This window comes from Drosophila simulans, chromosome 3L (assembly GCF_016746395.2).
Source record: "Drosophila simulans strain w501 chromosome 3L, Prin_Dsim_3.1, whole genome shotgun sequence".
NCBI lineage: Eukaryota > Metazoa > Arthropoda > Insecta > Diptera > Drosophilidae > Drosophila > Drosophila simulans.
This window is the reverse complement of record NC_052522.2, coordinates 19,133,838-19,144,353: the sequence shown is the minus strand read 5'-3', so window position 1 is coordinate 19,144,353 and position 10,516 is coordinate 19,133,838. Positions and strand designations below refer to the sequence as shown.

General features: G+C 44.0%; 2 protein-coding genes and 1 long non-coding RNA gene across 3 annotated transcripts; 1 reads left to right on the top strand and 2 right to left on the bottom strand.

Moving 5' to 3' along the window:
- Positions 1-342: 342 nt before the first annotated feature.
- Positions 343-3,186, bottom strand: LOC6738679 (chromodomain-helicase-DNA-binding protein 3). The gene has a single exon (XM_002085445.4). It carries the CDS (start codon positions 3,076-3,078, stop codon positions 397-399), a length of 2,682 nt encoding a protein of 893 aa, XP_002085481.1. The 5' UTR covers positions 3,079-3,186; the 3' UTR covers positions 343-396.
- Positions 3,187-3,587: 401 nt separating this feature from the next.
- Positions 3,588-10,276, top strand: LOC27207859. The gene is given in 4 exon segments (XM_016183501.3): positions 3,588-4,246; positions 4,249-4,290; positions 7,836-7,988; positions 7,990-10,276. Coding segments are annotated over 4 exon segments (489 nt in total). The 5' UTR covers positions 3,588-4,204; the 3' UTR covers positions 8,242-10,276.
- Positions 4,580-5,444, bottom strand: LOC120284829. Its single transcript, XR_005544080.2, has 2 exons — positions 5,303-5,444; positions 4,580-5,241 (listed from the first exon to the last, which is right to left on the bottom strand). It is a non-coding gene; the product is annotated as an uncharacterized LOC120284829 (long non-coding RNA).
- Positions 10,277-10,516: the final 240 nt, after the last annotated feature.

Sequence of the window (10,516 nt, the reverse complement as noted above, 5' to 3'; positions counted from 1 at the left end):
TCGCCAGACATTTTGGCCGAAATCGTTTCGACACTGCTTCCCGTTTTGTCATTTGTCTATTTGCTTTCCTCTTCTTCTTCATCTTTATTCATTTCTCTGTTTTAAAATATAATAATTAAATTAACATAATTATCCACTTAAATTAATGAGAATTTTAAAGGTAACGTAGAATATTTACTGTGCGAAAACTGTTGCTGTAGAGCAAAACAGTAATAGTAATGCTATTACTAACTTTTCTTATTTTTGTGATTATTTTTGAAACTTTGAAGCAAAATGACTATATATTAAAGATAGCTGCGCTTTGGCAAGCTTGAACGATAAACCTGTAAATTAACAATATGGTTTCTGTTTCTAATTCATTTGTTGATTTGTACCCAATGTCGTTTAATCCTTATCTCACATTAATACTATACTGTTTGGTGTGACTCGATTTGGAGAGGGATATGAATTGGTATAGTCAATTTCCTTTCGGGCTCGCTTGCCCTTTCCCATGCTGCTCTCGGCGTCCTCCTGGGACTGCTGCGACTGCGTCTTTGGCTTCTTTGGTAGCTTCCGCTGACTTTGGCCCATCAGGTTTTCCCAGTAGGCTGGGTCAGTGTTTTCAGCATCGTCATTGTAGTCATCATGCTCATCGTGATCTTTCTTGGTGGCGTAAGAAGCGACCTTAAAGGACGAAAGATACTCGTTGGCCCAAGACTCCTTCTCCTCAATGCCGCGATGGGTGCGGTCAAGCAGATCGGCAACCGCCTTGTCGTCGTAGTGAATAGCCTCAGTCTTGCCGTCCTTAAAAAGATCCTCGGTGCCAAAGCGAAGGATGTCTTCGAGCTCGTCCTTTGAGAAATGTGTTGCCGTGCCACCCATTCCCGGGCGCACCACAAGATGGGTGAGCATCATCTTGCGCTTGGCAACCTGCATAATGCGCTCCTCCACCGAGTTGTGAGTCACAAATCGGTAGATCATTACCTTCTTTTTCTGTCCCATGCGATGGGCTCGGGAGAAGGCCTGAACGTCGTTGTGCGGATTCCAGTCCGAGTCGAAAATAATGACCGTGTCGGCTGTTGCCAAATTGATACCCAGTCCGCCTGCTCGAGTGCTCAGCAGGAAGACAAACTGCTCCGATCCGGGATCATTAAATCTATCAATGGCCTTCTGACGTAAATCGCCTCTGATGGCCCCGTCGATGCGATCGTACTGGTACCCCTCCCCTTCGAGGAAGTGCTCGAGAATATTTAGCATCTTGGTCATCTGGGAGAATAAAAGGACCCTGTGGTTGTCCTTCTTTAGCTGTTTTAGCATCTTTGACAGCAAATCTAGCTTGCCGGAAGCTTTGGTCAGCGAATTCATCTCGTAAATACCACTGGGCGAGATAGGGGCCTCCTCGGCGGCGGAAGGGAACAGGTACGGATGATTGCAGCACTTTCTCAGGTCCATCATGATGTTCAGCAGCGAGCACACGCGACCGCCGCCCTTCTGATTTAAGGCCTTGAAGTTCTTGGTCAAAATATGCTTGTAGAATTTCTTTTGCATAGACGACAGCTCCACGCGCACAATGAACTCCGACTTCGGGGGCATGCTCTTCAATACATCCACCTTTAGGCGACGGAGCATATGCGGTTCCAAGATCTCATGCAGTCGCTTCACTTGCTCCTCCTTCGAAACGTCAGTGAACTCGGCCTGGAAGGTCTGCAGGTCGTTAAACTTGCCAGAGCTCAGGAAATTGAGCAGATGGAACAGCTCCTCGAGATTGTTCTGAAGCGGAGTGCCGGTCAGCAGCAGCTTGTAGGCGATGCGGTACCTGCTTAGGATCCTAAAAAACTTGCTCTGGTTGCTCCTTAGCCGATGCGCCTCGTCCACGACCAGCGCCGCCCAATCGATGCTCCCGAGAAAGGCAGCGTCCAAGGAGATAAACTCGTAGCTGGTCAGCATTACGTTAAACTTGTACTGGGTTTGGTTTTCTCGCATGGTTTTGGTGGTTACCTCCTCGAAGCTAAGCTCGTGTTTCCGGATAACCGCTCTAGCAGTCTTGCCGCCCACATAGGTGACACAGTATAATTCTGGAGCCCAGAGCTCCAGCTCTCGCTCCCAATTGGGCAGTGTTGAAAGTGGCACGGTTATGAGGAAGGGTCCGCGGCAATGGCCCTCCTTAAAAAGGGAGTAAAGGAAAACCACGGTCTGAATGGTCTTGCCCAGACCCATCTCGTCGGCCAGTATGGTGGGGATGCCTTGGCCCCAACTATAGCGAAGCCAGCTGACGCCCTCCATCTGAAAGGGATGCAATTTAAGGCCACCCTCCTTCAAGAATACTGGCTGATCCTCGTACTTCTTATTCAGGTCTATGGTGGGTGCAGGCCTATGTTTGGGGCGTCCCTTATTGCTGGACCGTTGTTTCTTGTACAGAGCGATGGCCTGGTTAAGACCCGGTATGCTGTCGTTTTCTTGTTCCCAGCTGCTCTCGTTATAGGACAATTCACGCCATTTCACCAAGTAGATAGTGCTGCCATTGGGCTCCTTACTATGATTGATAACTCGCTGGACTAGGAGCCACTGCGGCTTAATGCCGTATCTGTAGAATCGCTCGTGAAGATCGCCCTCCTGATCATCGAGCTCCTCGAGACATGGCTCTTCCATATCGCTCCTCCTCTGGAAGCTGGCAACCATTGTGGCATGGTGCAGGAGCATTTTCCCTTCGGAAATCCAATCGCAGTGCCAGTAGGACATATCATGCCACTTGATAAAGTACTCGCGCCGCCTTTCACCTTCAAATGGATTGGAAGTGGAGCTTTGGTCGAGGGCCCAGCGCCATGCCAATATCTTCTCGGCTTTTCCGGGCAAGGGAATGCAGCGCGGACAGATCCAATCGCCTTTGGGAATCGACTTCAAGGGAGGACTCAGACAGGTTCTGTGGTAAACAGAAGGACAGGAATCGCAGCAGAGCAGATCTCCTCCATCTCTACAAACTTTGCAGTATTCTTCGTCGCGAAACTTCCGTTTTTTGGCCTTTTTGGTTTTTGGCCGCTTGTCCTTGGAAGCCTTGCCAGGCATTCCCCAGTCTGGATCAGCCACCCTCTTAGATAACATGCTATTTAAATTTAGTTCTCGCAATTACAGATTCAGAAATAAAAATTGTTATAAATGCGCGCCAGAAGAAAACGGTACTACCAATTATAATCCCATGCAAAGTCACGTTCACACTGATCTTCCGAAATAAATAGCTCTGATGCGCCGTTTACACTATGATCTGAGTAAGATGCGCTAAAATAATGGGGTAGTTGATTAGTTTCAAAGGTTATTCTATATATTAAATAGACATGCGGTACAAGCAAATGATTAATGTTCAGACGCTTGTGTCACCATAAAGAATCAAGTATTATAGAACAATACAAACATATAAATATTTAAGTCAGGAGTCAACCTGTGGATATTAAAACAAGTTGGTAAATTTTTATTAGAAAATAGGAACTTTTTTCTAAACGTTAAACAGATTTGGCTGGTAAATATCGAACATAATGTAAACAGATGAAGCTCCCTCAAAGTCGGCTTGCACTTGCTGATATTTTTCGATGTATCGAACGTCGCTAATACCATGTTCGCACGGGCGGGGTTGCACAGATCGGCATTCGATAGGTAAACAATCATCAAGATCGTCAAAATTTCGACTCGCTCTTCATGAAATTAAATTAAACATTCATAAATGAATAGAATTTACTTAATTTAGCGGGATGTTCTCTGAAGCTAACAAATCCAGATGTTTTACCTTAATGCTTGATTAAAGCGTTTACATTTTGGTGAAGTGCTTGAACATTAGCGATATTCTGCTGAGAACAATCGGAAACCTATCGAAATATCGGTATATATTTAAGTAATTAATTTAATTCAAAGTAAGGGAAACATCGTAATTTAATATACGCAATTTTATTGCATTTATCATATTGCAATGCAATTGTTCCGAATACCCTAAAGTGCTATTAATTTGATGCTTTAACTGGATGTAAATGGACCGTTAAAGCTCTGCTCTGCTCGCCGATGCCTGCGTTTATCCAAAACCAAAAACCAGCCGCAGAGCAACGAACCCGCGACCGCCGAAACATTTCAAAGACAATCCACCAACAGCGGCAACACCGTCAACAGTCGGCCACACCACCATCCATTCACCATTACCATCACCATCACCAACACCGTCGCCAACAGGACGAGGACCAGGACAATGGATCAACTCAAACTCAGACCTTGTAACTGCCTGACCGCACACATTCACTGACAGAGTGGGTGTGGGTGGAATGTGGGTGGCTGGTGAGTGGGTGGCCAAAGAAGTGAGGGCCAGTTGATGGCCACATGTCACAGACATTATGGAATCATGAACTTATGCGCACCTGTGCGTGCCTGCGGGGGCGCGGGCAGCGGGACCAGGACTCCATTCTGGTTATATCCGTGTGGACTTGCGGTCGAGGGCAGCGATTTGAGGTCCGCCTGGAGATGGTTTCGTGACTCGGCGAGCATTTCATCGGCTTAATGTGGAGCCCATTGAAGCAGAAACAAGGCAACGTATCAGAAATAATATCAACTAGAAACAATGTGATAGAATATTAGATTTATTTTATTCTATTACATTCTTCAAGCCATACCATTCGAGCATCTCACGCAACCATCGCCAATTAGGGCACGGGCCATTTCAATCATCAATCAAAGTGTTTTGTTACGACTTTCATACGTCATGTACATGGCTCGGAGCCACCGCTTTTTGCTTTTGCATCCCATAGGGGGCTCCTCGCTATAGCTCCTCCATATCCTGCTACAGTCTGGGGAGCCAGTGATGCGGAGGTGTGACTGCGACACAACGAACGACATTTATGGTGTCGTCGAGAAGGATTCCCATTACAGCCAGCAGACAATCAATCACTGTGCACCGAAATCAATTGTCGCAGCTCCTATTTTCGTTTTCAATCTCATTTCGCTAAATATTTATGAGGCCAACACTTGGGCCGTTCGATTTGTAATCCTAATGAGGCGTAATTAGAAAACATTCAATTACATTTCATTGGCATCAATCAATGGCGCCCCATCCATGGCTATTTCAAGGATGACAACTTTTAGTAAGCCGAGTTTCGATTTCCCAACGCATTGTTAAGATGCCTCTGGTGCTCTGCCCCGGCTTTAATCCACTTTCCCAGCTACTGTTTCTGTTTGTTGCCCTGATTGCTGCTTAAACTTTTCCCTCGCTCGGCCCACTTGTTTGTGATTAAGCTTTATTGTTAAGAGGTTTAGTACGCCTTTTGATTTATAGATATTGGATCATACCACTCACCCTGCTCCGCCATCAAAGGAGACTGTGGTCCTTTGAGAAACCGGCAATGTGAAGTTGGCCAGAGCGCGTAGTTTCATAGAAAAACTTTCCGAAAGAGTGAAGTATTTGTAGGAACAGTCTGTACACAGAAAGGATAAGATATATGCCTAGTACTTAAGTTGGTAGACGCTATTATTGTCCTATAACAAAAGAATATTTCTTATAGATACACCGATAAGACCTTTAGATTTAAATTTTCTTTCATTGTTTCAAGCTGCAGCAAACTGGTTTGCATTACCCTTTACCTTATCTGTTATTTAACACATTGTTCATGCACCTTTAGGTTGATAAACCTGTTTTATGTTTACTTTCCGCAGTGCATTGGGAATTCGTTGATCCTTTCTATGTCCATTTAGCGCTTCTCACTTGTGCCTTTGTTGCATACTCTTAGGCGCGCGACTGAACTTGTTTACAGGCACACTAAGGACGAAGGACCCGGGATCCTGTACATTGGCCCAAAAGTGGACGCTGGCTATTCGGCATCCTTGACAGCCGCACAATTTGCTGCCGCGTTTTTGTATCTCTCAGTGCTTGTTTGTCTGCACCAAAGCGCCTGAGCTCTGTACACAGAAAGAAATAAGCAGGAAAACTCATATTGATATTAGAGCTGTGTGTACTATTAAGTCCGTAGATAACCCATTTACCTTTGTACCCGTGAAATGAGTATTCCCTACATTTGCCCGAAAATAGGTATTTTTCTCTCTGTGCATGTTTGTGTTTGTGTGCAGATGGCCAGCAAAAAGTTTGCGCACTGATTGCAAACTTGTTTCAATTGTTTCGTAAACCCAACCGAAGGGAAGAACCCAGAAGACTCCCGGTGGGTGGATGAGCCTGGTGGGCTGGGCGGTTTTTGTGGACCGCTTTTCCGCCATGAAAGTCAAGGCGAAAGCTACGAGTTACCAGCTACGAGCTCCGAGCTCCGAGCTCCGAGGCCAAGGCAATTCGCCTGCATATTTGTGTGGCTTAGTTTCCGTTTCACAAACGAAACGAAATAAAACGAGCGGCATAAAAACCCATTGAAAATTTGCATACGAAAATGAAATTCAAATAGGTTTCCCATGTCCTTCGCAATCAGTTCCGGCTAGTCCAATCGCAAAAATAGTGAACGAAAACTTTCGCTTTTCCTCCGCCGTTTAAGCCCTGTATTTATGATCCACAATAATGCAATGGGATACATATCTCAATATCTCATCTTTGAGGTTTATCCCCTGCGCCAGTTGCCAGTTTTAATCTAAATCGTTTGGCTGACTTTGTTTATCGATGCTTTCTCTGGACGCTTCTACCTCGGATTTGCGATTCGAACACTAAGTGATTTTTCATTGACTTTGTAATGCAAATTGCCTGTCTGTCCTGCCCCTTCCCCGCCATGCTTCTTATTGCGATTGGCTGGCTCTTTGGGCCTTTTATCACTGGAGGCCTGTGCTACGGACCCTTCAACAGCTCGAAAGCCAATAAAATGCAAATTTTTTCATCGCGTAAACAAATGCTAGACGAAGATGCCTAGAGATGGGGACTCTATGTGTCTGAAAGCTGCGGAATAAACCTGTGATTTATGTGGAAATCGTTGTGGGGATATCGTAGCCCCCTTAAATCTTTCGCGAAATATATGTACAATAACTTTAATGTGGTTTCCTTCTTTGCTGTTCAAATTCAATAATCGTACTGAAACAAAGGCCATATAATGAAGTCCTAACCGTATTAACTTATCCCAGTGTTCTGTTTTATTGCTTGGTCATCCGGACAGCTCACGATCCCATCTCCAGTGGCCAATGAAGTCCAAAACTCAAAACCCAAACTCATTTCCATCGGCATCAGACTTGACTTGAGCCGGAGTCCTCGACTCGCAGCCATTGATTTAATTGTAAGCTGTTGAATTTTGATGGCTTTTAATTGTCTTAAGACCGGTTCAGCAAAAACCAATCAGGGATCCTTTGATAAGACGTGGTGGTTGGTTGGATGGATGGATGGATGGACAATGGGTTGGGTTCTGTTGTCAGCAGAATAGTTGGAAATTCCACTTAGTGCTGACTACTGACCCACTTATTGGTCACTTCTGGGTCTGTGTTTCCGTCCGAACCCCCCATCCATCCATCCCCACTCCTTGCAAAGTCAACCACTTGACTAAATAGCACTCAAATTTGATTTTGATTTATGCTGCCCAGCAGTCCGCACCGAATTTCCACCTCTTTCCCCAAGCTCCAACTTTCCTCCCTCCGACTTTTTGCCCCTCCCCACACCACACACACATAAGTACAATTGCTGGCTCATAACTTTGGCATCCATCGCAGTATGCCTTTCATATTTACATGCTCCTTACACGCGCATCGGCGTGTAACGGAAACGGAGTGAAACGTACACTCAGAGAAAAGCATTATTCTATATTTGCATAACTTGATTAATACCATTGATATCATATACTCAAATCAGTAAGTCGAAAATATATAATATCCGTATTTGAATAAATACTCTATATATAGTGAATCTATTTTTTCAGTGGACCCTTCGTCTTCCCAGTTTTCAAAAAGGGTTGTCCGAAAAGGGTTGCCCCCGCACCCCGATGCCTATTGAGGAGGACTCGTGGAGCAAACGGTTTCGGCATTTCCTTTTTGTTTCCGCCTGCATCCTTTGGCCAAGACACGGACACCTTCCCCATTCCCCCCACGCTGCCACAATGGAAAATACAATTTTCGCAATCTTTGCTTATCTTTTCATCTCTCTGCGGCTGCCTCGTTTGCTGCACGATTCGTTGTTGCTGCTGTTGGCCATCCAGAAAATCGGTAAAAAGCCAAGATCCAGGGGCGTGGCTGATACGAAGGCGGAGGAGCAGAAGAATGTGTTGGCCGTGTATCCTTTGTTTGTCGGCAGTGCCGGTAATGCCGAGTTGGAGCAGTAAGCTCTAAGCATCGGTTATGGGCGAGGTTCGCTTGAAAAATATAAACTATTTCCCATCTGGCAAGTTAATATTTAGTACTTCAAAAATTGGGAAACTATACTTTATGCTTTTACACGATTTGATCTAGAGTCTTTTTTATGGTGGCCTTAAAGTTGAGTCCTTCATATTTATTGAAAATGGCGCCGTTCCATTTTATTTCCAAGTAAGAAAGATAATCAAGTGCACTTTTCATGACTTACTATCTTTATTATACTATCATAAAACTTATAGCATACTTAATACTAATACCAATTAAATTGATCTGTGCGCAGATAATATGAAGATTCGTAACAATTGTTAAAAAAGTCATGAAATGGAATATGTTATAAAAAATGATGGTTATTATAGTGTAAGGACTTTTACTTCCTTAATATTTCTATAAATTTAATGGCTAGTATTAAGTCATAACCCATAGTGTACACTTACCCTAACGTTTTTATTTTGGAAATTTTTACTGGCCATGAAATCATGGTGACATCCTGAAAGTTGCCAATCTCCCCTCGCCGTAAGTCAGTGTGCTCTTTGGGGTTTTTGTATTTCTTATTGCCGTTCGCCGTTTTATTGTTGTCATAATGTGGTGGCCTGTTGCCGCTCGTCTGGCCTGTATTCCCGTGTTTCTTGTAGTACTTTGGAGCTATTGCCACTATTGACTAGCTGCTGCCGCCCTCCGCTCCTTGCATTTTCTCATTTCTGCATTTTTTAGTGCTTAATGCCAGGACACGGACACAGAGCAGAAACTGCTGGGAATCTGCCTGCTCGCCCAGAATTTCCACTCCTTTACTGCATTTTTTATAGGCAACACACAAAGGTGTATTTTAGTTGCCATGAACAGGGATTGCATACATTGTTCCTGTTCAGCGGGCTTTTGTCCGTGTTTCCTGGCTGCTCCATGCGTCAAATGAGGATATTCAATTTGAACTTGATATGCATTTTATGTTGTTGCCCCCGGAGAAACTGGTTGCTCAACAAGCGTATTGGAAATCAGAGCAATCATCATCCGATGGGTCAAGGGTCTAAGGATACGGCTTGGATATGAGCGATGCAGCCGCATTTACATATAAACTCGTATTCAGCTTATGCCTGGGAATTAGATAATTCCACAGAAAGTAGTTTTTATTGTATGTAGAGCAAAACAATTGCTAAAAAAAGCAAAACGAATGAAGTTCACTGCAAAAGGGCTTGTAAAATCATAATGATAATCAAACTTGAGAATATATGTTTCAACAATCTACGTTTATTGATTTGGCAGATTTATTAGGTTCTGAGATGCATTTATTGGACGTCAGAGCAAAACGCCGCACTGAGTGCGATGCAAAATAAATTATTTACTCGAATTACACCTGCTATGCCCGCAATTCACAAAGTCTCACGTTTCGACTGCAATTTTGCCCTGCTCCTGCTCCTTCCACCGAAAATGGGATCCTGAATGCCTTCGCCTAACAATACGCACGCAATTACCGCAGGACGAGCAGCCGAAAAGGGCGAAAACTTCAACTCCCAAACGCTTGACGAAAGTTTCACAGTTGTCCTGATGACGACCATGATGATGATGATGATGATGCTGGTGGCGATGGCTATGACGATGGCGCTGGACAAACTTTTTCAGGGCTCTAATTGCCCAAGTGGCTTTCGAGTTCGAGTTCGAGTCGAGCGTCGCCACGTAATGGAGAAAGGAGCCCCAAACTTTTGCCCAATTCAGCAGAACTGCGAGCACAACATCTTCTTCTGCCGCTGGACAGGATACCCCGCCTCCACTTCTATTTCACTCACAAAATGCACAATCAAAGCTGACCGTTGGCGTTATTAACGCAAATGAAAGTGGTGCAATGCCCCTACACCTGCGGCCAAAATAGTATTGAATCTTACATAGAACATAACTGCAGCAAGGAACGAGAGAACTAGCTTCTTGCAATTCATTACTTTTAGCTTAATTTGTAACTATAAATAAACTATAAACTTATGTTGGAAGGGAGCTGAGAAATAATTAGAATAAAAATGGAAATTGAAATACCATTGAATTGCTATTAGCATGGATTTATGTAGATAAATTGTATTATAAATCATCAAAAATGATTTATTAATTATTATAATTTTTTCAGATGCTTGATTATGCTTTTCAACAATAATTACACAAATTAGACCTTGCTTTAACCATATGTGTGTGTTGGGGGTGTCAAGAGTGGGTGTTACCTACATATATTTCAATTTATTAGATGGTCAACCAACAGTGTGTGTGGGTGGAT

Coding starts and splice junctions, on each gene's coding strand:
- LOC6738679 (XM_002085445.4), bottom strand. CDS start 3,078: ATGTTATCTAAGAGGGTGGCTGATCCAGACTGGGGAATGCCTGGCAAG.